Source organism: Mustela erminea, chromosome 1, assembly GCF_009829155.1.
Source record: "Mustela erminea isolate mMusErm1 chromosome 1, mMusErm1.Pri, whole genome shotgun sequence".
Taxonomy (NCBI): Eukaryota; Metazoa; Chordata; class Mammalia; order Carnivora; family Mustelidae; genus Mustela; species Mustela erminea.
Genome location: NC_045614.1, coordinates 650,486 through 674,876, shown reverse-complemented (window position 1 = coordinate 674,876; position 24,391 = coordinate 650,486). Strand labels below are relative to the sequence as shown.

The following is a 24,391-nucleotide window of genomic DNA, read 5'->3' as shown; positions in this document are numbered from 1 at the left end:
GGGTGCAGCTGCAGTGGGCCTTCCCTCCTTGGCCCTGCCCGTCTGTAAAGTGCATCATGAGGCATCTACGTTTTTGACTTAAACCTGAAGGGGTGGGGGCGGCTTCCTCGTCTCGTCCCACTCTCGGCCATCTGGAGTGACTGCTACATCTCTGGAGCTTGGGAAGTGGGCGGGGAGGGCCCGGCTCGGCCGAGAACGGGAGCCACCACGGGAGGAAGAGGCGGGGAAGTGTGAGCTGAACCAAGGCGGCAGGAACCAAGTCCATGGAGAGTTCAGAAAACCATGGTAAGAATGGAAATTAAAAAACAAAAACAAAAAAACAAAACAAAACAACCAAAAAAAAAACCCCCAACAAAATGAAACAAAACAAAACAAAAAAAACAAAAACAAAAAAAAAAAAAAACAAAAACCAAAAAAAAAAAAACCCAAAACCAAAACAAAACAAAAAAACAAAAAAACAAAACAAAACCCCAAAACAAAACAAAAAAAACAAACCAAAAAACCAGAAGGAAGCTGGTGGGGAGGGAGGGGCCTCCCGCTGCCCTGACCCCAACTGCCTGCCCTCCCACACGCAGGCTGGCCCAGGGGACTCTCCACTCAGGGTGGCCGGGCGAGGGACGTGGTTCCTAGGCCACCACGAACTCTGACTTAATGTCGGGGTTGACTTCCGGCTTCCAAACGGAGTCCTCGAAGTCGAGGCCCAAGCCGGAGGCCTCACTGGGCCCGCCACCCCCACCGCCACCGCTGGTGTCGCTGCGGCCGGCCTTGCGGCTTGGCGGCCAGTGGTAGGGCCCGCGGGCATCCCGCCGGGCCTTCCTGCGGAGCCGTTTCTGCTGGAGCAGGAGCTGGAGGCGCTCTACCTTGCAGCGGGTGGCCCGGTTTTCCGTCTGCCGCAGCCGGTCCCCTGAAAGGAGGCAGTGACCATGAGCCCTGTTGGCCCTTGTGGGGAGAGGCCAGACAACCCCCAACCCCCACAGCATGAGGCACCACCCAGCCTTCCCAGTAGCCAGGAGGTGTCTCAGACTCGAGGCTTCCCAGGCCCTGTCCATCGCCAAGAGCCGGCGGAGGTGGGCGCTGGAGCATAGCGCCAGCCCACTGGTCAGGTGGGACCATGGTCCTCAGGCTGGTGGCTTTGTTTCCCCCTCACGACCTGGGCTGGAGGCCCGCCAAGGCAGAACAGTGACACTGTTCCACAGGGCTCAGGATTTCCTGGGGTCGGCTGGGTCTCTGGGGGACTCAAGCCACCCCTGGAGCTGCTCTGCTGCCCCCTTCATCAGACCAGGCCATTCACAGAGGCCCCACCTGCCATCTGGACAAAGTGCAGGGGGGTGGGGGGGAGGGAAGGAAGTGCCCCTCTCGGGAGAGGACAAGGACACTTTGTGCCCCAAACACACATGCTCCGTTCTCTCCACTCTCGTGCGGAGCAGGGCAAGCAGCAGCTGCTGGCCCCCCTAGCCCCCCGGCGGGTCAGCTGCTCTGAGCCACGCACAGAGGGGCCTTCAACAGCCCAAGGATGGGCGGGGTGCGCTGGACACTCACCCAGGGGCTTGCACATGCGGGCCTGGCTCAGGGAGGCCGGGGCCGCAGCCGCCAGCTTCTCGCAGGAGGTAGTTTTGGGGGTGAGGTCCGGGGCAGGTGAGGCAGGCGCGCACTGCGCGTGGCAGCGCAGCTGGGTCAGGGACGGGGGCATGCCCTGGTAGTGCCGCGTGGCACTCAGAAGGTCGTTGAGGATCTGCAGGATGGTGCCGATGTCACGCCGCGGGCGCCCGCTGCTGTCCTGGCAGTTGGGGTGCAGTGTGCCTGCAGGAGGTGGGGGGCTGCCGGTGAGTGCAGGCGGGATGGACACGTGGCCTCTGAAGCGCATGCGCAGACAGGTGGGCCCCCAGGGTGGGAGTGAGCACGCGGGGACCTGCGCCTCCTGGGGGCCCGCAGCCTCCCGTGTGGTGGGGCACGGGCCAGGAGACCCCCGGGGGCGACGGGTGAGATCGTACCCCCACCCAGCCGCTGCCTCTGGGTGGCAGGGGATCCCCGCAGGGGTACGGCGACACCTACCAGAGAAGGTCCCTGAGAAGACCCCCGGGGCATGGTTCACGAAGCTCTCGATGACAGCGCCAGGCTTGCGGGAGCGGGAGGTAGGGCTCCCCCCGGGGGTTGAAGTGGGGCTGGCGCCAGCACTGGCAGGGGGCGAACAGTCCATCTGCGGGGGGCCGGGGAGAGGAAGGCAGGTCAGCGCGGCGGGTGGGGGGGAGCAAGGACAGTCCCTGGAGGCTGCAGACCTGGGGCTCTGAGCCCCCTCCCTCCGTGAGGTGGGGGACAGCCCACCTTCCCCAGACTCACCTCAGGGCAGGCAGCGGAAGCGGAGTGGGATCGGAAGGAGCCGGCGGTCACAGATGAGGGGGACGTGGGGGCAGGGCTGCTGGCCATCGGGGGGACTCGGGCAGCGCCGGCCATGGACCGGCAGGGGGACGACACGGGGGCGGCCATGCCGGGGTCCCCGCGGGCGGCGGCGGCGGCGGCGGCGGCAGCGGCCAGCACGTGGCGGTGCTGCAGCGGGGCGTGCTGGGCGGCCAGCTGCAGCTGCACGAACATCATGTGGTCCCCCACGCGCAGCGCCAGGGTCAGCGGCGAGCGGCCCGACAGGAAGTCACTGACCTGTAGAGAGGGGCCCGTCAGCGCCAGGGCCCCAGCCTATTGTGCCCCCAGCCCGACCCAGCCCCGGCACTCCACGCTGCGTGACCTGGGGCCTCTCGCCGCCCCTCTCTGGGCTCTGGGGTCCCTGTCGGTGCCACGGACGCTTAAATAAAATGAATCGGTATTTCCGGAAGACGCCTCCGCCAGCCCGGCCCGGGCCGGGCGCCACTGGGGACTGTGGGGGACAGAGGCGGGTCAGATGGGGGGGCCTGGCCCTCCCTGGCCAGCTTGGTTCTTTCAAGGGGAAACTGAGGCCAGAGGGGGCAAGACCCAGTCAGCAGCCGCTGCCCTCAAATAACCCCACCTCCCAGCTCCCCATCCTCTGCCTGTGAATACCAGAGGGAGCCAATCTCAGACCCCCTCCCAGTTAAGCCACCCAGGCAGCAAGTGGGCGGGAATTCCTGGACAAATTCTTCTTCCTAACCTTTGCTTTCTCAAGATAAATATTTATCTGTCCTGGGTGGGGCTGAGGCTGAAGGGGAGGCTTCACTGCTGGAGGGGGCCCTGATGGTTCTGAGGCCTGGGTACCGCGAGACCTCTATGCAGCCCCAACACAAACCCTCAGATCTGGTGGGTGGCGGTGGCAGGGGGTGCATCCGACACCCAGTGCAGACTGGGTCCCTCCTCTGGAGCCTGGCCAGTGCTGAGCTTTCCCCAGGGGCGAGGATGGTGGGGGGGGTGGAGGTTTCTGAGAAGTGACATAGGCCGGGATGACTCAGAACCACCGCCTCCCAGCCCTCCGCTGGCAGCGGCAGGCGTAACCTTCTCTGCTTGGGGGCCGCAGGGAGGCGGGCAGTGTGCAGCTCCCCCAAACCCTGAAGCCTGGTCTGCAAGGTACACCCCCCTGGGTCCAGAAGCTCCCCTTGCAGGAAAGGCTTGAGGTGGCTCCCCAAGAGCAGCTGGGGAGTCCCCCCCCACCCCTCTGCCCTGCAACTTCCTCCCTGGGGAGGGCGAACAGGCGGGCATGACTCGGTGCCAGGCGGGGAAACAGCCCTGGGAGCCAGTCACTCCGCCCAGCGGCGCCCCCCCCCCCCCCGCCCCTGACGCAGGCACTGTGGGGCGGATGTGAACCAAAGACACCCCTGGCCCCCCTGCCAACCGCAGGCCCCCCTGAGAGCCGAGAGCTCAGTTCCCATCTTCACCAGGAGATCCAGTGCGGCCCCCACCCGGCTTCTGGGACCCCAGCTCTGCCTGTAGCCCACGGACCCTCCTGATGGCGGACCACCCAGCACCAGCGCCCCTCTTCCTCCTCACTACCTAGCTGGTGAGGACAGGATGCTACATGTCGGGGAGGGGGCGAGGGCCTCCGGGCAGGAGGAAGGGAAGCGGCTGAGCAGGTTTCCTGCGGCCAGCCCAGCCCACCCCCTAGCCGGGGCGGGCAGTAGCCTGCTTCCCCCACCCTGGCAGCAGTCGGATAGCTGAGGCCTGTGTCACCCTCCTGGGAGGAGGGCCCTGCCGCCAGAAAAATGAGGAAAGGAAGAGGTAAAAAAAAAAATAATAAATAAATAAATAAATAAATGCTGCAACAAAACCGGGAACCGGCCGTGGGCCAGTCCCTGCCTTCCTCCTCAGCTCCTGGCCAGTTGCTAAATATTTTCCCAACATCCTGTCTAGGCTGCAGCCCTGGGGTGGGAGCCCCCCCCCTTTGGGGCAGAGAACAAAGGCCAAGGGGAGAAGGGGGGCGAGTCACCCCTTACAATGGGGTCAATGCCGGAAGGAGTGTCACCCAGGCCCCTCCAGTCCTCTTCCCGCCCACCCACAGAAATTTAAAAAAAGGAAAAAAAAAAAAAAAAAAAAAAGGGTCGCCCTGGGGAAACCGCAGTAGCTGTGGAGGGAGTGCTCCTCAGTATAGGGCTGGGGCCCCAGGCCCAAGGTCACCCCGGCAGGCAGGCTCATGAAAGCCCAGCCCCCTCCCCCATGGCAGCCACCGTGGGAGAGAAGGCCCTCAAGGTCAGGTGGTGAGTGCAGAGGGGGAGGAGGAAGAGGAAGCTGGGTGACCAGGCCGAACTGGCAGGAAGGCTGGGCGGGGCGCCGCCTCCTCCCTCCCCATGGGTCTCCTGGGAGCGCGACTACCCCCACTCCCAGGCCCTCCCCCTGGTCTCGGAGGGACCGGCGCCGGTCTTACCTGTGTCTCCGTCAGGCTCTCCAGGGCCTGCATCACAGACTGCTCTGGCCTCGAGGCCTGGGACTGAAACAGAGGAGATGCCGCTCTGAGCGGGCGCTCCGCTCCAAGAGGGCCCGGGCACCAGGGCGGGGAGCTGCTTGCCGGCGGGGGCCGCCCGGGCAGGGTGTGTGCTGGGAACCAAGCTCTCAGGGGAAGGGGCTGCCCGCCTGCGCCAGAGCCTCTGGGGCACTGTGCCCCAGCCATTTACCATGAGGCCCGCCTCCACGGTGGGCACCAGCGTCAGCTTGCTGCCATCCCCCACGCCGAACTCCTGCAGCTTCCCCGAACTGAGCCGGCTAGGGGGAGGAAGGAAGGAAGAGGGTGAGGCCAAGGAGACACGGCGGTGAGGCGGAAGCACAGGCCGGGGGGGAGGGCTGTGTTCTTGGGGGAGATATGGGAGCCCTCCCCACCCCTATCCCTTCCCAGCTCTCCAACCAGAGGAGTGGTCTGTGTGTGTATGTACGGGGGAGTGTCAAATATCTGGCCCCGAGGGCCCGCCATGCAAGTGGCTCAAACCTCCTAGGGGAAGAATCAAACCTCCTAGGGGAAGAAACCCCACTTTGGGCTGGGGCACCACCTCTGCACCTCAACAAAGCACTTTTTCGTCCCCAGGCGCCAGTGCACCCTTGCGGTCCTCTGCCACCCTCCCCTCACCCGACGGCCGGCCCTTGCCTGTAACTCCGGCCCCGAGCTTTTCTCTGTGGGAGCCACAGGCCTTAGCCTTTAGGGTCTTTTGCGGTGCCGGGCTCCCCCTCCTCCCTCCCTCCCCGGCGCCCGGCGCAGGCCGCGGCGGCTCAGACAAAGGAGACCCTCCCCCACCCGCCCCTCCCCCACTGGGGCCCCTCCGCTGGGGATGGACACTGTGTGTCCCTGGAGGCCCGCGGGGGGAGTGCTCCCCGGCCTGGAGGCGATTTAAATACCAGGGGGGAGGGGGAGACTGCGGGAGTGCTCGGTGGTTAGAACAAAGGGGGGTAGAAAGATGCAAGTAGGGGAAGAAAACAGCCAGACGTGGGGGGGGGGCACCGAACAGATGCGGAAGCCAGCGGGAACGCAGGCAGAGAAGGAGGCGGCCGCGCCCCCCCACCCCCGCTGCCGAGACCCCCACGCTGACCCGGGACTCCTGCCTTTCCAGGAGGGAGGGGGACGCCCTCGCAGCCGCCTTTGTGCAGCGACCCCGGGCGGGGGAGGGGGCCGAGGCAGGCAAGGCCGAGCAGAGGGCGCCCGAGAGCGCGCGGCGCGCCCCCGCCCCCCGTCTGGCCGCCCCCTTCCTTCCCCGTGCGGCGCGCTCTTTGTTCCCGCCCGGGGGCCGGGGCCCGAGGGGGCGGCGGGTCCGAGGGCGGCGCGCGATACCTACGTGTCTTTGTGGAGCAGCGCCAGGCGCTCCTTGGGCACTTTGAGCCGCTGGGACAGCCGCTTGCGCAGCCCCTCCACCGTTTCGTCCGGGGGCACCGACAGCTCATAGCGGGTGCCCGTTGTGCTGTGGATGGCCAGACTCATGGGCGCCGCCTCGGCCGCCGGGCCTAGCTCGCAGGCGCCGCCGGGGGCCCCACGCCGGCAGCTCCGGGCGCCGCCGGGCTGCGGCTCCATCCCCGGCCCGCGCTGGAGGGCTGGGGTCCACGGGGCGCCGCCAATCCTCGTCGCGCCTCCGGGCACTGCGGGGGGGTTGGGCTCCCCGAACCGGGGGTCCTCGCCGTTCCTAGGGGAAGCGCACGTCCTCTTCGAGAAAGTCCCAATAGCGGAAGGTAAATCAAGAATCAAAAATCCGAGCGGCGCTCCGGGGTCGCGCTGGCTCGTAGGGGCGCCTTCCGGGGGTGGGGACTGCACTCGCGGCTCCTTTCAAGGACGCTGGGCGTGGGGGAGGGTCCCGAAGAGGGGGCGCCGCTTAGGCGGTCGCGCTCGGTGCCGGCCGCCGATCGGGCCGCGCTTCCCCGCGCGTCCCCTCCCTTAGCAACAGCCGTCCCCGCCGCCGCCGCCGCCGCCGCCGCCGCCGCTTGAAAGATCTGGGGGTGAAAGTAACAAGAAAAAAAAGTTATAATGTATCAACGTTCCAAGGGGCGGGACTGCCGCCCCCTCCCATTCACTACTTACTCCGCCGGCCCTGAGTCGGCCAATCTCCGCGCGCCGAACGCCCAGTCGGCCGCGCGGGCGGGCCAATGAGAAGCGCCGTGGCGCTGCCCCACGTGGCCGCTCGGGCCCGCCCGTCGCCCCGCCCCCGGTCCGGCGGCCAAGGGGAGCTCGGCGGGGGCGGGGCTGGCGCCGCTCCGGCCCGCCCCCGCGCTCCACCCGCCCGCGCCGGGGGCCATTCATACGGCCCGCAACAAAGGGCAGGCGGCCCGAGGGGGATCGGTTGAGTGGGGGAGCGGCGGCGCGGGGTCCCGGTCCCGGACGGCGCGGCGCGGGGGCAGGCACTATCCCCGCGCCGGGAGGGGCAGGAAGCCGGGGTACCACCCCCCGCGTCTGTCCGGGAAGCCGCCGCGAGCGGAAGCGGGAGGCGATCCCTGCGCTTCGGGCCGGGGCGGCTCTCAGGAGGTTCGGCCGCAAGGCGTCCCCCATCCGTGGGGCGTGAGGTCCCGGCGAGGAGCGGGGCTGCAGGCGAGGCCTGCACCGCGGTGACGTGGGCCGGTGCCGGGAGGGCCCTCCCCCTCCCCCGCCCGCACCCTGCCGCGCCGGTACCACCTCGCGTCCCACCCCTGTCCCGCGGGCCCGGCCCGCTTCCCTAGTCGCGCCCGCCCGAGCCGTGACGTGACGCGGCGTCCCCGGCTGCGCCCGCGCGCGCCGCTTGGGGCTGCGGTGAGTCAGCAGCGCCAGCGCGCCCCCTGCCGGCCCCGTGCGGGAGCGCTGCCTGAGGTCCTGGGGAGGGGGCGAAGCAGCTGCCCCGGGGCGGGAGAGAGGCCTACGAACTGCTGGCGAGGTGGGAACCTCCGCTAGGGGTCTGGAGCCTCTAAGGCGGGAGGCCAGGCCGCACAACTGGAGAAACTGAGGCTGCACAGCAACTTGCTCAAGGTCACTCGCGGGGTAGGAAGAGTGCCCGGTAGGCGGGGCGGGGGCTGAGGTCTTGCCTGGGCGGTGCTGCTTGCGCCGAGCCCCTCCCATCCCACGACCCGAGGGGCTCGCCAGGGCTGGAGACACCCCGAGCCCTGCCTGCCCCGAAAACAAAGAAAAGTGGGGGCACCTTTAAGAGCCTAGAGTGGGGGCCCTCCTACTAGTCCGGCGAGATCCCACCCGCACTCACCGGACGCGGCCGTTCCGAGGTCTCAACAGTCCTGAGTGTACCCACGTCCGGGCACACAGCGCGGTGGCGGGGCAGGTCTGGGGCCGAGCGGGCGGCCCCCAAGCCTTTATCCGCACCGCCTTCCCTCGGGGTGGAGTTTGGGCGGGCAGGGGGCGGAGGGCCGGGCGGCCGGTGACGCAGGCGGGCCCCCGCCCCTGCCTGCCGGCCGGGGCCCTGGGGCGCCTTGGGTTCTCGGCCACCCACCCCGAAGCCTCGCCTCGTATATTGGGGGTCGCTCCATAATTGCTGCTGAACCTAAGGTCACGAACGGCAGCGTCGCTGGGTCAGATCCCCAGGACGGGATTTCGGGGTGCACAGGTTGGCTCCCGCCCCGCCCCCTTTCCTACCGCTCTAGGCCCGGTGCTTCCGCCTGGGGGCGCCCGCGTGGGGGAGCGCAAGGGGGGGGGGTGCCTGAGTCAGCGGCCACGATCCAGGAAAACAGGCTGGAGTCACCTGCCTGTTGTGGGGGTGCCCCAGCCAGCTGCCCCAGCAGCCTGGCCTCCTGCATCCCTTAACGGTGACCTCAGAAGGCATTTACGGAGCGATTAACCTGCGCCAGGCCAGCCTAGTGCAGCTAGTCACCACCCAGCGCGCCGTGACCTTTCCGAGCCCGTTCCCGCGGTTCCCCACGGCGGCGGACGGATGGGGAGAATCCAGCTCGGCTCACTCTGGGGCCCCGGCGTGGGCAGGATCGCCCCACCCACCCCACAGAGCAGTTAACCGACGGCAAACAGCCGCAGGTGGAAACGCGGCCGGTCCTCGTTCTCCCGGCATGGGCTCTGGCTCGGCAACTGAGGACGACCCTGAGTGGTGTGGGGTGCTCAGCCTTCCTGCTCCCCTGCCCCTTGTCCACTTATCTGGCTTCTCACTGTATCTGGCCTGACCACCCCCACCCCACCCTAGTCCTGGGCACCCCTCCCAGGGCTGTGTTCCTTTCCAGGTCTCCATCCTGCTCCCACCCAAAGCTCCTGCAGCCTTCAACCTGCCCCTCCCACCCTCACCAGCACCTCGGCACCCAGAGGCTCCCAGCCCCCCAGTCAGGAGACCTTTGGGAGGGGGCCACTGGGGGCTGGGACGGAGAAGTGCTGCAGCCTGGAGAGGCGGCTATGGGGCCACCGCTGAGGGCCCCGCTGCTGGAGGAACGTGGGGGGTGGCAGAGAGAGCTGTGTGCCCCTGAAGCCAAGCATTTGGTGCTGGGTCCGGGACTTACGGCCACGGCAGACAGGGCTGTGTGATCTGCGGAGGGGGTGAGACCTTGCCCTTCAGGTCACCAGGGGAGCAGCTGGTCCTCCCAGAACTGGGGCCCTGAGGGTCCATGCACATTTAGGAATGGGACAGTACTCTCAGGAAGGGACCACGGCCCCAGCCTGGCTCTACAGGTCCAACTTAACAAACACACCAAGTCAATCCACTTTCTGCCTTTTTTTTCCCGTTTAAAGCATCCCGTGCTCTAGTCAGCCCCTGGGTGTGGGCACACACACAGTCCAAGGGGACCCCCTTCCTCCAAGGAGGACAAGCCCTTGTGTGAGCCTGCTCTCGAGGGAAGGGTAGTGACCTCCGGTTCCTGGTCGTATGACCCACTCCACCCTGGGTGTCTCCAGTCCAGGACAAGGCTCCGGGCAACTTAGGCTGTCCCTGCAGACCCACATCAGGTGTGGGCATCCCTAACACCCCAAGGCTCCCATCTCCCTCAGGAGGCCTGCTCTGTGCTGAGGAATCTTACTATGTTCAGAGCTGTCCCTGGCCAGAGGCTGAACCCTCTCAGGAACAGGGGTATGACTAGAAGGACCGCTGGGGTGGGTGCCCGTCCAGCAGCTTGACTCAAAGTGCTGCCTTACCTGTCCGTGGTGTTCTAGTTCCCAAAGCGTGACCATGAACCCCAAAACCCAGAACAGGGAGGAGTGGGCCTGCTCCTATGAGCCCATGGCTGTCACAACACTCTTTGGCCTGGGGAGAGCCAGCTGCTTGGCCTACCAGCCTGAGTAGGGGGACCCAGGGAGAAAGACCCCATGGCTGTGAGCTCACGACGAGGCTTCCACAAGCAAGGCTCCCGCCACAGAGCACCAGTGAAGCCAGGGGACAGTCACTTGCACGGGACCATGACACACAAATTCTCAGTCCATCTGTGCTGACAACATGCCTGGGGGTTGGGGGTGGCCTCCCTGTCACCTCCAGGCTGCCAGTGACACACGGGAAGGCCCAGGCTCTCCTGCACACTCACCACCCTGGAACCCCCTGTCAGTCCTGCTCAGGCCCAGGGCTCAGGCAGGGGGGTGAGGAGACCCCTCCCCCAAAGTCTCCTGCCGGCCACCTGGAGCCAGTTTCTTGGCCACCCCCGTGCTTGCAACAGAGAAGAAATGGAACAGCACAGAAGCTGCCCAGAGCCAGGGCTGCCCCCGCCTAGCAGCCCCACCCCATCTGGGGCCAGCCCAGGGGCCTGGATGGCACAGAGGTGCCAACACCACCAGGGACGAGGCGCTCGGCCAGCCAGGCCACCCACAAGCCGGGTTAGCAGAGGGCTGGGCCTCTGTGGGAGCAGGCAGGACCCGCCTCTTCCCAGCGTGGCTGGGGCGGGCCAGGGAGCCCACAGGGCAGACGGCACATCCTGAAACTTGGCAGAGCCCCAGGTGGCTGTCCAGCAGCCCAGGCCTGGCCCTGGAGCAGCAGCCACGCCCCTGCCTGCCGTCTCCCCACGCCCAGCCCGCAGCCTGTGCCAATCCCCACCCTCCTGGGCTGATGGCACCCCGCCCACCACCTACCCTGGTTTTACAGGCCACGCCCCCTGCACACCCCGCTCCCCAATTTACTACATACCCCGAGGACCTTTCGGCCCCAGCTTCTAAGCCCTGGAGCCTGAGGCTGGTGTTTAACGCCTGATCCGCGTGCAGAGACACACACGGCTGGGACAAAGGCCAGGGAAGGTCCTGAAGACAGTTCGAGGCAGCACACAGAAGCAGCGTACACGAGTCGGGTCCCTGGCTTTTAATGGGGGGCTCGAGCGGGGGGCTCGAGCTGGGGGCTGGCCATCCCTCAGAGGCGGCTGGGAGCGGGTCTCCATGGCAGGGGCTACAGGCTCAGGGGGATGGTGGGTGACACATGAGGTTGGGGGAAGGGGCCTGGCAGGTGTAGAGCCGTGCTGCCCCCTGGCGGCCTTCTCTGGCGAGAGCGTTGCGGCCACAGGAGAAGCCCTGCGGGCGGCTCGCAGCCCTTCCCGCCCAACCCACCCCGCCAGCCGGCTCAGCCTGCGCGGGACACCCGCTGCCCAGTTCTGGGCCTCGGCTTCCCTGCTGGCCCGGGCCACGCACTGCCTACTCGAGAGCCTTCACCAGGGCCTCGTTGGCCTCGACGCGGATCTGGATCTCAGCCCTGGAGGCCTCGTCCGCGGCCCCGGACAGCTCCGACTGTGCCTTCTCCAAGTTCACCTTGGCTGCCTGCGGGAAGTGGGGAACGGGTGAGAGCCAAGCGGCGACGGCAGCCTGGTGCCGGCCCCTCCACCAAACTCAAGTTCCCTTCCCCGAAGCCATCTCTAGCACAGCCCCGGCCTCCTCGGTGCATCCGTCTCCCCGGGACACTCACCCCCACGTCGAGCATGTCCAGCGTCACGGCCTCTTCGGCCAGCAGCTGCACGGAGGAATCCGCGTTCACTGTGACCGAGCCGCTGCTCACTACAGGAAGAGGAAGACGTGAGACCTCCACACCCCCTTGTAGGTGACACCATCGCCCCCAAACCAGGAAAGTGGCTCCACGCTGTAGCCCTAGAGTCTAACACGGAAAACAAGTAGCCGGAGAGAATGACACACGCACATGGGGCTCAGGGGCACCCACTGGGAGCTGGATGTAGGGGACACCCACAAGCCCATCGGCGAAGCCAGCATGAGGATGGAGGCGGGAGCGGGGTTCGAACCCTGCTGCTCCTCGCAGCTGTGCTAGTGGAGACACGACTTGGGATGCAGGGCCCTGCACCTCCTAAGGGGCCCCTCAGGCACCAGGCTTGACTTCTCTGGGAGACCCTGTCCCCCGCCCCGCCCCCCTACAAGCTTCTTAATCCCCAGTCTGCTCTGTGCCCTTTTCTCTTCCCAAGCCGGTGCCCAGACACCGGATCCGGCCTGAGGAAGTACGCGGCCCCTAGCCAGCCCCTTCCCACCAGACTCACCAAAGTATTTGGAGGTGGTGCCGTCCTCAGCATGGACAACCACCAGCCCCGGCCGCAGGACCTGCAGGGTGGGCACGTGGGCCGCAAGGATGCCAAAGGCTCCTGTCTGTGTGGGGACATCCACCTGCCGGACGTTGGCCCCGTTGAAAAACACCTGGAAAGACGACACGGAGCGCGTCACTGCAGGCCAGTCTTGGGCGATGGGACCGGCTCCCCTGCAGGAAAAGGGCCAAAGGCAGGAAGGAACACTGACGGCGACACAGAGACGCCCCGCCGCGCGAGACAGGGGTTTTGGCCCCCGCAGCCTCTCCCTGCCGGCCTCTAGCGCAGGGCCCGTCCACACAGAAACGCTGCAGGAGCACAAAGGGCGCACCAGCCGGGCGGGCACCCAGGAGAACGAGTGTCCGACGCTGTGGGACATGCGGAGGGGGCGGAGGGGGGGCGGGGAGGTCGAGTCCGTGGACGTTGGCTTCCAGAGGACTGTACAGGACTCGGATTCCACTCGCAGGGCTCGGGCAGGAGTGCGGGGGCGACCCCCAGGTGGGGGGCTCGGAAGCCGGACCAAATGAGACGGAAGGGGCGCGGGTCCGGGATCCCAGAGGGGTTGGGGGCCTCGGACAGCCGGAGGCTGCGAGCCCGGATTCTGGACGACACCGGGGAGGGACCCAGGGAGCGGGACAAATGGGGATCGACACCCCGATGGCGGGGGTCTCCGACAGCGGACCACTACGGGTCCGGACCGGAGACGGCGGCCAAGCGGGGTCCCGAGCCAGACCGGCCTCCGAACCTGCGTCGGCGAGGCGAAGGTGAAGGACATCTGTCCCGGGCCCGCAGCCGGGGCCGGAGCAGCGGCGGCCTCGGCGTAGGCGCGGGCCTGGCGTGCGAGGGAACGCAGGCCCGGACGGCGGAGCAGCGCGGCGGGTAGCATGGCGACGGCTGCCGGGGGACTCCAGCCCAACGCGGGCAGCTGGAGGACGAGGAGGACGACGCGCGGGGACCTCTGGGAAGAGGAGTCCCGGCAAAGGCGCACGCGCGCACTACGACTCCCAGCGAGCCGCGCACACGGACGATGCATTGCGCCCCGCGCGCGGCATGCTGGGGCTTGTAGTTTCCTTCCAGTACTCGAGGCACGGCCCCCCCCCCCCCCCCGCGGGGTAAGATGAGGTATGTGCCAAAAGCCTCCGCGGAGCAGGGATTACTTGAATTCAAGACTTTGGGGGCGCTCCTTGGATGCCAGGCGCAAGAGCCATCAAGAGGAATACCAAGATTTCGGCTTTGGTTTGGGGCGGTGGGGACTTTAACCAACATCAGTGTGACGAATACGCAAACCGTATGGCACATTGGAAGCTACGAAGTACTCAAAAGAGCAAAGAAAAGGAGCGCTGGGGGCCAGGCTGGGGTGGGCTGCGACTGTCGGACGCAGACGTGCTGGGAAGGGCATCCTGGGCCTATCTACGCGGAAAAGCGCCGGGCGCCGCTCGGATGCAATACTCGACGGTGCCGGCAGAGGGCACTCGGCGACCGGAGATGCACGCGCCGCGGCCTCGTCCGGTCTCCGCCCCCGCGCGCCGCTGACGCACGGACGCGTGCGCGGGCGGCCCGGGGCTGCGCTGACGTCACCTCGGCTCGCGCAGCCTCGCTCGCGGCGTTGACGTCACCACTCCGCCCCCGCGCTCACGCAGGTGGCGCCCCGGGCCAGGCCTCCAGGCTCACATCTTGGTCTCCGGCAAAAAGCGGAGTGTGGGTTGGACGGGGTCGGGGCCCACACCGGGGAAGGCCTCGGCTGAGGGGCCGAGGGGTGCAGCCACAGGGGAGGGGGTGTCACTCCTGGGCCCGGGGCTGGGCACATGCGGGGCTGCCCCCGTGGCTCCCCAACCCCAGAGGCTGCCTGCATCCTAGCTGCCTGCCTTCCAGCATCTGGGGCGCCTGTGGCCAACACAGGGGAAGGATGCAGACCTAGTGCCCAGACCCCCGCTGCCTCTGGGCATCCCGGCCCAGGGTGTGTGCGCGCAGAGGGAAGCCTGTTCGCACTTTTAGCGGTGCGTCCCGTGTGCAGTCCCAACGTTTCCTAGAGCCCCGGGCCCAACATGGAGGCGAGCCTAATCTACCTCGTCAGTCCGCTACTCAAACCCATCCACTGGGCAAGTTCTCTCCCATTCTTACTCCAGGGGGGCCAATGCGTAAAGGCAGCACCTGTTACTCAGGCCCCAAACCTAGGGTGACCCTGGAGCTCTCCAGTGGACGCCTGTGGGCATGGCCTGTCCACTCAGTGGCCACTCTCACTGTTTTGCACAGCCCCAGCCTCCTCCCCTGTCCTAGAAGCAGGTGAGTTCACACACAGCCAGCGGCACCATGTCATTCTCTTGCTGAGAACCACAAAACGGCTTCCCTTGTTCCCTCCAACACAACACTTTGATTTCCAAACCTACTTTCTTACCCCAGGTCCTTTGCACATCCAGCTCCTGCTCACTTGAGCCAGCTCTTGCCTGGGTGTTCACTTGACTGGCAGATTCTTGTCTTTGACATGCCGGCTGGTGCTATGCTTGGGGACCCAGCTCCTGACTTGGAACTCACCCTGCAGTGACAGAATGGGTGAGGAGGACACGACACACTGCAGCAAATAACAGGCGACATGCAGGGCCACAGAAAGGGGCAGGGTGGGAGCTGCTGTTACCAAAGGTAGCCAAGAGGACATGCACTGAGACTTGGCCATTTAGGAAAGAGTTGAAGGAAGCCAGGGAATGACTCTTGAAGCTGAGTGGGAGAGAAAGAGCCTTTGAGGCCCTGCACCTGCTAGTGTAAAGGCTCTGAGGTTGAAGTGGTAGTGTCCGTTTTCACTGGAGGGGAAAGGGGTGACACTGTGTTGAACATAGGGCCAGGGGGTTTGGGCTAGGACCCAGACCACCCTGCTGCAGGTTGGTGTCCTAGAAGGACATCTAGAAGGACAAGTCACGATTCTCTGAGATGGAGAATGGAGGCATCTTTGTGGGTCACCAGGCATGGAGTCTCTGCTGGAGTAGTTCTGATGTCACCCGGGGCTGGGCAGGCCATGGTGGCACTCAGCACAGGTCATATTCTATTATCGTTGCTCGCTGTTTGTCCCAACAAGACCCAGCAGTGGGTCTTGAACCTGGCAGTGCCACATATTAAGGAAGAGAAGGGGGGGCATATATCCAACCCCACCCCCCAGACTGTGCATCCTGGGGACTCCCAGGTTGGGGGAGGCGAAACCAATGGACGGGACTCCTCCCCCTCGTTCCCCGTCCCAGCGGACCCTGGGAAGGCTCAGAAGCTGTGTCTCAGGGGAGGGCGTGGGGACTCAGCCACCGCCGGGAGAGCCGCTCGGCGTGGGGAGGGGGCGTCCGGGAGCGCAGGCTCCGCCTCCCACTCCCGCCGGAAGGGAAGGGGAGGCGGTGGCCCGCGCGCAGTGAGCCAGACGCGGCGGCGAGCGCGGCGGGGGCGGTCGGCCCGGGACCGGGTGGCACCCAGCGGGTCGGAGCGGGCTCGCCGCCAACGCGGTCACGTGCGCGGTCCCTCCTCTTGCGCCTGCCTCCCCCGCGCGCCGCGCTCTCCATTCATAAATTCTCCGCCTGCTCCGCGGCCACCGGGCACCGGAGCCCGCCGGGAACGCCGCGCAGCCGCCCGCCCGCCCGCCCCCCATGGGCCGCGCGCCCCGGCGCTGAGGTAGGCGCGGCGGGCCCGGGGATACGCCAAGGCGGGCGGGGGCAGGCCGAGGCCGCGGGGCCCGTGGGACCGCCGCCGGCTCCCGACCACCCGCCCTTTCCGCGACGCGGCGAGGCCGGAGGGAGGGAGTGGGGGGAGCCGGGGCGGGCGTGCGGGCCAGTCCGCGGGGCCCTGCATCCCCCGTTAGCGGCCTGGAGAGCGACTCCCCCACCCCCGCCCACGCCCTTGCCCGGCCTCAGTTTCCCCTGAGATGCAGCGAGCGCCATGGCGTCTCCGTCTCCTGGATTAGCCCGAAGCGGCGATGTGCCCGGAGCCCGGCTCTCTGCCTCTCCGTGAGGGCTCGCCATCCCGTCCCCGGGGCTGTTTGGGGGCGCAGGGATGGGCGCGGTGGCGAGCGAGCTCGGGAAGGACCCGCGGGACCTCAGGGGCGGGCCCGTGGGGAACGTCCGCCCTCGGGTCTGGTCCCCGCCTACCCCTCGGAGTCCACCTCTCTCTCCCCTCGGCTTCCTGCCATCTTTTCTGGCCTCCTGTCACGGCCCCGGCGCTTCTGCCCCCTCCCCCAGCCGGGACTCATTTCCCGACCTACATTTTGCGCGCCCCGTCCCCTTGAGGATACCCGCAGCCTCGGTCGTTCTCGGACCGAGCGCTGAGAACACCTGGCTTTCGCCAGGCCCCCCCCGCCCCCATTCTCGGGGCCTGATTCCCCCCGCTGTCGAGTGGGGTTACAACCCGCGGGGGCCGGGGACGCGGGAGCGGGCACAGGCTCCCCCTCTCCTCTGGGGAAAGGCCGAACGCGCGCCCTGAATACTCAGGGCTGCGGGGCATCCCGGCCCAGACTCTGCTCCCCGAGATTCCAGAGTGCAGTCCCCGGTCCTTCCCACCGGGAGGAGCTGGCGTAGGGGAGGGCGGGCAGGTGCGCTCTCCAGGCAGCCCCTTTCCCGAGGGCTGAGCTCCCCTCCCCGGCCTCAGTTTACCCCGAGCCCGAAGCAAACGTGGAGGCTGGCGTGCTTGGCCAGGGGAGCTGCTCGTGGAGGCGCAGGGCCCCGCGCTGGGCACTGGCGGGGAGGCGGCTGCAGCAGCCATCTTGCCACCCAGGACCGGCTCAAGCCGCCCTGCAGGAGGCCTCCCTCCCCCGCACCCCCTCCTCTCCCCCAGTGCGCCCTGGCAACACCCCCCCTCCCCGCTCGGCCTGCTCGCTCAGTCGCCATGGGAACCGGATTCTTCAGGGCTGGGAACAGATGCGCCTTCTTTGGCCTTTTCGCTCCCGCTAGCACTGGGTGGAGGGGGACAGCTACCTCCCGGAGTTGCGATTTGTAGGCACTGAGCTCAGTCCCTGCACCCCGGTCCACAATCCTGGCACCACTCCCTGTAGAACCAGTCTCCGGGACTGCGGCAGGCCCCTCCTCTCCCCCGATGCGGCTGGCAGGGCCCCTGGGGTCTCCCGGTAGTGAGCCGACAGCCTCAGTGTCCCCGTTCCTCCCAGGGCTGCTTCCCCCTTTCTGGGCAGGGTTCCCGGCCAGCTGCTGCCTTGCTGGGCCGGCCCCACCGGCTGGGGAGGTGGTGGATAGCATACACCTCCCCCGTTTTAAACATGGGGAAACGGAGGTCCCCGCGTTGATCTAAGCGGGGTGGGGGCTGCCTCGGGGCTCTCCTCCACCTCCCCGTGAGTCACTGCCCGGTGTGGACTCCTACTCCCACTCCCAGGGAGCTAGGAGAGGGAGGGGACAGAGGAGCTGGTCTGAGCAGGCCCTGCCCCCCACCAGGCCCCTCCTCCTAGCTTCAAAATGCAGCCCACGCCCACCATGGCCACGGCCGCCGGCACCGCTGCCACTGTCGCCCTGACCTCGAGGTGGGACAACGCCACCGGCACTCCCACCGTGAGTGAGGGGTTTGGAGTGGGGTGGCTGGGCCGGGCGGGGCCCCAGAGGCCACGCCCAGCGGTCCTGACCCCTGCTGGCCCACAGGCGGAGCCTGACCCCATCCTGGATAACTACGTGCTGCTGGTGGTGGTCATGTCGCTCTTCGTTGGTGGCACGCTAGTGGTGCTGTCCGGCGTGCTGCTCGTGTGCAGGCGCTGCTGGGAGGCCCACCCGCGCTTCAACAGGTGCGCAGCCCACCCACCCCAGCGGCCTCCCCGGGGCCCCGGCGGGCCTGGAGCTGGGGGACCGTGCGAGCGCGCACACGCGCGTGCGTGCCGACGGCAGGCGTGAATGTCAGCCCATGTGGTGTTGGGGGCCTGCTTCTGAGTGCCTGGGGAGCACGGTGTGTCTGCACCGGGGCCTGGCCCCGAGAGCCCGGGTCCCGGCAGGCGGGCCCTCCGACCCACCTTGCCGTCCCGCGGTCCCTCCCCAGAGCGACGGAGGAAGCGGAAAAGACCGCCACCACCTACCTGGACAATGGCGCTCGCCCGGCCCAAGGTGCGGCGCCCCGCCAGGCCCGCCCCCTGCCCACCTGCCCGCCCTCCCGCCCGCCCCCTCGGGCCGCCTGACCGGCTGTGTCTGTCTGTCTCCCCCACCAGACTGGGCGCAGCTCGATTCCGACTCATCTCTGTTTCCTTAGAGCCCGCGCGTAGGTGCTCGCAGGCGCGTGCTGAGCGAGTGAGTGTGTGAGCGGATGTGTGCGTGCCCGCCCCGCCCCCGCCGGGCCCCGCCCCTCGCCCCGCCCCGCCCCGCCCCGCCCCGGCCGGCCGCCCGCCCAGCGCCAGGCGCGGCCCGCCCGGGGCCCACCCTCTCGGCTCTCCTCGCAGACCCCGACTTCAGGGGGGAGGACCCTGAGGGCCAGGACGCGGAGACGGAGCGCTTCCTGTCCACCAGCTCCACCGGCCGCCGGGTGTCCTTCAACGAGGCTGCCCTGTTCGAGCAGAGCCGGAAGTCGCAGGACAAGGGCCGCAGGTAAGGGGCGGCGCGGCAGGAAGGGACCCGGTGCCTAAGGGATGTCCCGGAGCCTGATGCCCTGTGACTGCGCTCCCTGAGCGGTGGGTGCCGGGCGCAGGCCTTGCTGTCCCCCGCAATTGACGGGGTGGGCCGTGGAACCAGGGACAGCAGGTGTGGGGTTGGGGGTTCAGGCTGTCCAATGGAGGGCCGAGCGTGGAGGGGGAGGGTTGCTGGCTGGCATGGTGACAGGCAGCCGTGCTGGGCGCAGGTACACCCTGACGGAGGGGGACTTCCACCACCTGAAGAATGCCCGCCTCACCCACCTGCACCTGCCGCCCCTCAAGATCGTCACAATCCACGAGTGCGACCTGGGCGAAACTGGCGCAGCCACCCCTCCCCACGCTGCCGCGGCCCCCAAGGCCAACCTCGCCATCTTCCAGGTGAGTGTAGGGGTGGCAGCTGGCTTGGGGCTCAGTGGACAGGACAGCGCCCCTGCTGGCGGTCCCTTTCTCTCTGGGCTGGGCCCCTCATCTTAGGACAGGGAGGGGGGCCTGGCTGGGGTGCACAGTGGGCTGTGGGTCCAGCAGTCCCCCTCACCCACCCATGCTCTTTGACCTGTTACTGCTTCCTCCCCTAGCCCCCGGGGAAGGCCCTCACCGGCCGCTCCGTGGGCCCCAGCTCCGCCCTGCCAGGTGACCCCTACAACTCAGCCGTGGGCCCTGCTGACTTCGAGATCAGCCCCTTGGCATCCAGCGACTCCGGGGAAGGCACCTGGGTGAGGGCCCCCGAGCGGCCCCTCCCCTCCCTGCCCCACTCCAGGACAGAGGTCAGCCCGTGGCCTCCCCCACCCTCACTCCCCTTGCTCCTGCCTGACCCCCTGCATGGGAGGGGTAGGCGGCATGTAGACCACACAGCCACCCTCACACGCACAGAGTGTCCCAGCGGCTGGAAGGCGCAGGTCAGGACCCAGCCCGAGCCAGGGTGCGAGTGCTCTCCGACGCTCACCCTTGGGGACACCTGTCTGGGGCTGGGAGGACCAGATCTGGCCGGCGCCCGGCTGAACCCCTGAGCTCAGCGTAGCTTCCAGCCGGCCACCGAGCGCCCTTTGCTGCTTCTCTGCGTTCTGGGTGGGGCGCGGTGGCCCTGTGTGCTAGAGCTGCCCATTAGAGTGCAGAGCTGGGCCCAGGCTGGAGCCGGTGTGCAGGGCAGCAAGGGGAGGGCCCTGCCTGACTGTGTTCCTCTTTTCTTCCAGTTGGATCCAGGCACCAGGAGCAGCAAGCCTGCTGGCCCAGGCCCCGTGACGGGGCACAGGGAGGCCGGGCGTGGGGAGGCAGGCCCTGGCTCTGGGGCCGGACCCGTCCTGCAGTTCTTCACCCGGCTGCGGCGCCACGCCAGCCTGGACGGGGCCAGCCCCTACTTCAAGGTCAAGAAATGGAAGCTGGACCCCAGCCAACGGGCATCCAGTCTGGACACTAGAGGTGAGCTGGGGCCCTTGGCAGAAACTGGGGCCCAGGGGTTACAGCTCCCACTGCTGCCCCAGGCAGCCTTCAAGTAGGAGGTTTCACACCTAGGGAGGGGCCAGTGCTCTCGGAGCCCAGGCGCGTGCCCCATGCTGGCCAGCGGCACCTGTCTGCCCGCAGGCATCTTGCCCAAGGGTTCCCAGCTGGTTGGGTCACACACTGGGCCCCAGTGAAGCAATGGGTTGGCAGATCGGTGACCTTCTGTAAGGCACGAGACAACAGTGGTTTTGGATCTGTCGTAAGCCTGTCTGGTCTGGCAGTGTGGAAAGAGCTGCAGACTTTTGTAAATGAGTGTAGATACGCGCCAATAAAACTTTATTTACAACAAAGCTTGCGGGCCCGTTTGGCCCCTGGGCCCGAGCATCCCCAGGCCTGAACTACCGAGACCAGCCCTTCAATCCCGCAGAGCCCAGATCATGGAGAGCCCCGGACACAGGGCTTCCTCATCCCCAGTCCAAAGCAGGAGCATGTGTCTGGGGTTGGGGAGGAGGGCACCGACGTCTCTACGGACCCCTGCCCGGGGGACTCAGCCAGGACAGGACAGGCTGCGGGACTGCCTGCTGCCTGCGGGGGTGGGCCCCAGTGCCAGGACAGGTGAGGAGACGGCACAGGCCCCCGTGTTGGGGGCTGGTCCAGCTAGCGCAGGAAGGGGATGGCCCACTCCACTGCCTTTGGGAGCAGAGACGGAGGCCCTGATTCCCGAGGACGATTAGAGTGGAACGTAGGTGCGCAGGTGCCCAGAACCTGTCTGCTGGCTGACTGGCCTCCCCACACTGCGGCTTTCCCACCCAAGCTTCTCCCAGGCCCTGCAGGGGGCCCATGGGCAGAGGCAGAGCTGCAAGAGAAGGGCCCCCCCCACCCCGGCCCCCTGCCAGCCCGTCTGTCACTCTCCCGCACACTCCGTTCTGCACTTTGCTTCTGGGGGGCCAGCGCGGGTCTTGGCTCGGGCCGTATGTTTTTGGCCAGAGCTGCTCTGGAGTACTGTTACCTCCTGGACAACCCGACTCGCACCTGTTTGTGCCTCGGTCCTCCCCCCCCCCCCCCCACCGCGGCCACAGAGCGGGGGAACCCTCCCCTGGCCCCGGGCTGACGCGCCTTCCTCTGTACAGGCTCCCCCAAGCGGCACCAGTTCCAACGGCAGCGGGCAGCCAGCGAGAGCACAGAGCAGGAGGAGGGGGACGCCCCCCACGGGGATTTCATCCAGTACATTGCCAGCGCAGGCGCCGCTGTGGCCTTCCCGCCCCCCCGCCCCTTTCTGGCCAGCCCCATCAGCCCGTCCCCCACCCTCGGCAGGTATTTTTCAGTAGATAGAAGTGCTAGGGGTGGACCTGTGGGCCCCCGCCCCCTGCACTACCCTCCCCCTTGCCCTGGGGAGGGCTCTCCTCACCCTGCAGACGCGGGGTTCCATGTCTCCGGTTCCACCAGCCCTCCTGGAGGCTGCCGCACTGGGGCCACCTCTCCAGCATGCATCCCAAGGGGGAAACAGGGGGAGACAGGGTAAGGGCAGAGGGGCAGGTGGGGCCCTGGACGATGGCCCCAGGGTCCCCAAGACAGGATGCCTGCCCAGTCAGGGCTGTGAGGGGGCATGTGCCTGCTTGGATGTTCCCGCTTCCCGGTGGGGTCCACGGCCTGATGGGCTCTGCTGTGGCCTGGTGCTCCTTCCCACCTGCCTGTGTTCCTGACAGCTGCATGGCTCTTTCTCAGAAACTGTGACCCCTTCTGCCAGCAGCACCCCACTACTGCCCCCGTGGATGGGAGCAGTGGGGTGGTGAGGTCCAGGACTAGAGGCTGAGTGGGGCTACCCTGATCCAGTCCATCCCCAGCCAGTCCCTTCCACACTGAGATGTTAGGAAGAAAGCAGCCCCACAGGACAATGTCCCTCTCTCCAGGTGAGAGCTGGCCACCTGTGCTACAAGCAGGTGCTTGGCTGAGACACTGTAAAAAGTGACCTGGTTGAAAAGCAGGTCCCAGGAAGACTCAGATCTACCCAGAAAATATACCCTGCAACAGGGACTGGCAACATTTTTCTAAAAATAAATTCATTTTCCGCAGAGCCTGGCCAAGCCTAGGGGGTCCCCACCCATGCCCGCCCTTCCGGACCCAGAGTCAGGGGGGCTGGGGAGAAAATGCAGGGGCGTGCACAGCCTTCTTGACCGCTGCGGCCTGGCTTGCAGGCTAGAGGCAGCCGAGGAGGTGGGCGCCGCGGGAGGAGCGAGCCCCGAGTCTCCCCCAGAGTCTAGCGGCGGCGTGGGGCCCGAGCAGCTGCAGCAGCAGGACTCCGATGGCGAGCGGGACTCGGGGCCGGAGCAGGCGCAGACCAGCTACCGGGATATCTGGAGCCTGCGCGCCTCCCTCGAGCTGCATGCCGCGGCCGCCTCGGACCACAGCAGCAGTGGCAACGACCGCGACTCGGTGCGCAGCGGCGACAGCTCGGGCTCGGGCTCTGGGACCACCGCACCCGCCTTCCCGCCGCCCTCGCCGCCGCCCACACCGCGGTCCGCGGACGGCGAGGCGGGAGGTCCGCGGAAGCTGCTTCAGATGGACAGCGGCTACGCCAGCATCGAGGGCCGCGGCGCGGGCGACGACGGGCTGCCCAGCGCGTCCGAGAAGCGCTCCTCCTTCACCAGCGCCGGCCGCACGGCCACTGTGGGCAGCAGCTTCGAGGGGGCGCTGGCGCCCACGGAGGCGCCCGCCCGGCCCCGCAGCCCCCGCGCCTGGCCCCGCCGCGCCCCGCGCCGCGACTACAGCATCGACGAGAAGACAGACGCGCTCTTCCACGAATTCCTGCGCCACGACCCGCACTTCGACGACGCGCTGCCCTGCGCCGCCCGCCACCGCGCGCGCGCGCACCCGCACCCGCACGCGCGCAAGCAGTGGCAGCAGCGCGGCCGGCAGCACAGCGACCCCGGCGCGCGCGCCGCCCCGCCCGCCCCGCCGGCGCCCCTGTTCCGCCCCGACCCCCGGCCCCCACGCGCGCCTCTGCGCCGCGGCGACAGCGTCGACTGCCCGTCCGAGGGCCGCGCGGGCGAGGACCCGGCGGCGCCCGCCATCCCGGTCATCGAGGAGGAGCCCGGCGGCGGCGGTGGCGGCGGCGGCGGCGGCGGCGGCTGCCCCGGCTCGGGCCTGTGCGTCGGGCCCCCGGGGACGCTGCTGGACAAGCTGGCGGCCGGCCTCGACGACAGACTGTTCCCGCCGCGCCTCGCCCAGCCCATCGCCGCGGCTCCCGCGCTGGCCGCCGCCGCGCCGACGTCTCCCGACCACAGCCCGGCCTAAGCCCCGCGCCCCGCACCCGCCTCGTCAGCTTCTCGGCGCCGCTCGGGGCCCGCGCCGCGGGACGCGCCTCCAGCCGCCCCCCCCGGTGCCCGCGCTCTCGCCCTCGGGTCACCCTCGAGCGGCCTCCGGTGCGCACGCGCACAGCCCCACCCCCGGGCACGGAGCCGGGGCCCTCCGCGGCTCCTCAGCGTGCGGGCCTGGACCGGAGGGAGCGGGCCGCTTCTCCATCTACCTTTGGCCTCGACGGCAGCCGCGGCGCGGGGCCGTCTTGCACACAGAACGCCGGGAGGCGCGCGCCGGTACCGCACCCGGGAGGGTCCGGGCGGAGGAGCCGAGTGAGGTGCATGCGCGGGGCGCCCCGAGAGGGGCCCACGGAGCCTCGAGGGGGCCGGGCCGGGCCGGGCCGCACGCGCGGGAGTCTGCCCCGGAGCGCATGCGGCGAGCTGGGACCGCTCCGTGGCGGCGCGGGAGCCGGGCGCGCTGGCCCTGGGCTGGCCGGGTGGGTGGAGGCCGCAGCCGCCCGGGCCCCGAAGCTGTTTACCTCACCGCGGCCTGTGCTCGCGACCCCCGGCGCCCCCTGAGCAATAAACCCCGACCCGCCCGCCGCCCCCTCGTCCCCGCGCCCGCCCCAAGCATGTGAGCGGGCTGCCCGCCGCCCCGCCGCCGCACCGTCCAAAGAGCTGCCACGACTCCCGTTTGGAGACACACGAAACCCAAACGACCAAGGATTCAAGTTTCCCGAGCTTTATTTATTGCCAAAAG

General features: G+C 68.0%; 4 protein-coding genes across 7 annotated transcripts; 2 read left to right on the top strand and 2 right to left on the bottom strand.

Annotated features, from left to right (window-relative positions):
* Positions 1-457: 457 nt before the first annotated feature.
* MIDN (midnolin) lies at positions 458-8,201 on the bottom strand. 4 transcript variants are annotated; one of them, XM_032304928.1, is made up of 10 exons: positions 8,088-8,201; positions 6,210-6,855; positions 5,064-5,151; positions 4,817-4,879; positions 3,251-3,379; positions 2,738-2,866; positions 2,338-2,652; positions 2,053-2,197; positions 1,540-1,800; positions 458-904 (listed from the first exon to the last, which is right to left on the bottom strand). In XM_032304928.1, the coding sequence occupies exons 2-10, from the start codon at positions 6,440-6,442 to the stop codon at positions 627-629; spliced, it is 1,641 nt and encodes a 546-aa protein (XP_032160819.1). In that variant the 5' UTR covers positions 6,443-6,855; positions 8,088-8,201; the 3' UTR covers positions 458-626. The 4 variants fall into 4 exon arrangements, with proteins under 4 accessions (XP_032160819.1, XP_032160837.1, XP_032160826.1 ...); XM_032304946.1 differs by lacking the exon at positions 2,738-2,866 and having other exon boundaries at positions 8,088-8,197; XM_032304935.1 differs by lacking the exon at positions 3,251-3,379 and having other exon boundaries at positions 8,088-8,196.
* A 2,892-nt stretch (positions 8,202-11,093) lies between these two features.
* Positions 11,094-13,298, bottom strand: ATP5F1D (ATP synthase F1 subunit delta). The gene is made up of 4 exons (XM_032304994.1): positions 13,067-13,298; positions 12,280-12,433; positions 11,703-11,791; positions 11,094-11,557 (listed from the first exon to the last, which is right to left on the bottom strand). The coding sequence occupies exons 1-4, from the start codon at positions 13,205-13,207 to the stop codon at positions 11,435-11,437; spliced, it is 507 nt and encodes a 168-aa protein (XP_032160885.1). The 5' UTR covers positions 13,208-13,298; the 3' UTR covers positions 11,094-11,434.
* Positions 13,299-14,853: 1,555 nt separating this feature from the next.
* LOC116569025 (voltage-dependent calcium channel beta subunit-associated regulatory protein-like) lies at positions 14,854-21,877 on the top strand. Its single transcript, XM_032304956.1, has 9 exons — positions 14,854-15,963; positions 17,727-17,840; positions 17,928-18,067; positions 18,316-18,380; positions 18,710-18,854; positions 19,105-19,276; positions 19,474-19,611; positions 20,089-20,314; positions 21,466-21,877. Exons 2-9 carry the CDS (start codon positions 17,748-17,750, stop codon positions 21,855-21,857), a joined length of 1,371 nt encoding a protein of 456 aa, XP_032160847.1. The 5' UTR covers positions 14,854-15,963; positions 17,727-17,747; the 3' UTR covers positions 21,858-21,877.
* A 538-nt stretch (positions 21,878-22,415) lies between these two features.
* Positions 22,416-23,647, top strand: LOC116569032 (voltage-dependent calcium channel beta subunit-associated regulatory protein-like). Its single transcript, XM_032304970.1, has one exon. It carries the CDS (start codon positions 22,439-22,441, stop codon positions 23,627-23,629), a length of 1,191 nt encoding a protein of 396 aa, XP_032160861.1. The 5' UTR covers positions 22,416-22,438; the 3' UTR covers positions 23,630-23,647.
* The last annotated feature ends 744 nt before the right edge of the window (positions 23,648-24,391 follow it).

Excerpts from the sequence above, each read along its gene's own strand:
- MIDN (XM_032304928.1), bottom strand. The coding sequence starts at position 6,442 with ATGGAGCCGCAGCCCGGCGGCGCCCGGAGCTGCCGGCGTGGGGCCCCC. Across the intron at positions 3,380-4,816 it reads AGAGCCTGACGGAGACACAG|AAACCTCCACCCCCCCCACC; the intron begins GTAAGACCGGCG and ends GTCACTTCTCAG. Across the intron at positions 905-1,539 it reads CCGCATGTGCAAGCCCCTGG|GGGACCGGCTGCGGCAGACG; the intron begins GTGAGTGTCCAG and ends GCCTCCTTTCAG.
- ATP5F1D (XM_032304994.1), bottom strand. The coding sequence starts at position 13,207 with ATGCTACCCGCCGCGCTGCTCCGCCGTCCGGGCCTGCGTTCCCTCGCA. Across the intron at positions 12,434-13,066 it reads CCTTCGCCTCGCCGACGCAG|GTGTTTTTCAACGGGGCCAA; the intron begins GTTCGGAGGCCG and ends TCGTCTTTCCAG. Across the intron at positions 11,792-12,279 it reads CACCACCTCCAAATACTTTG|TGAGCAGCGGCTCGGTCACA; the intron begins GTGAGTCTGGTG and ends CTCTTCCTGTAG.
- LOC116569025 (XM_032304956.1), top strand. The coding sequence starts at position 17,748 with ATGCAGCCCACGCCCACCATGGCCACGGCCGCCGGCACCGCTGCCACT. Across the intron at positions 17,841-17,927 it reads ACGCCACCGGCACTCCCACC|GCGGAGCCTGACCCCATCCT; the intron begins GTGAGTGAGGGG and ends GCTGGCCCACAG. Across the intron at positions 19,277-19,473 it reads CCAACCTCGCCATCTTCCAG|CCCCCGGGGAAGGCCCTCAC; the intron begins GTGAGTGTAGGG and ends TTCCTCCCCTAG.
- LOC116569032 (XM_032304970.1), top strand. The coding sequence starts at position 22,439 with ATGCCCGCCCTTCCGGACCCAGAGTCAGGGGGGCTGGGGAGAAAATGC.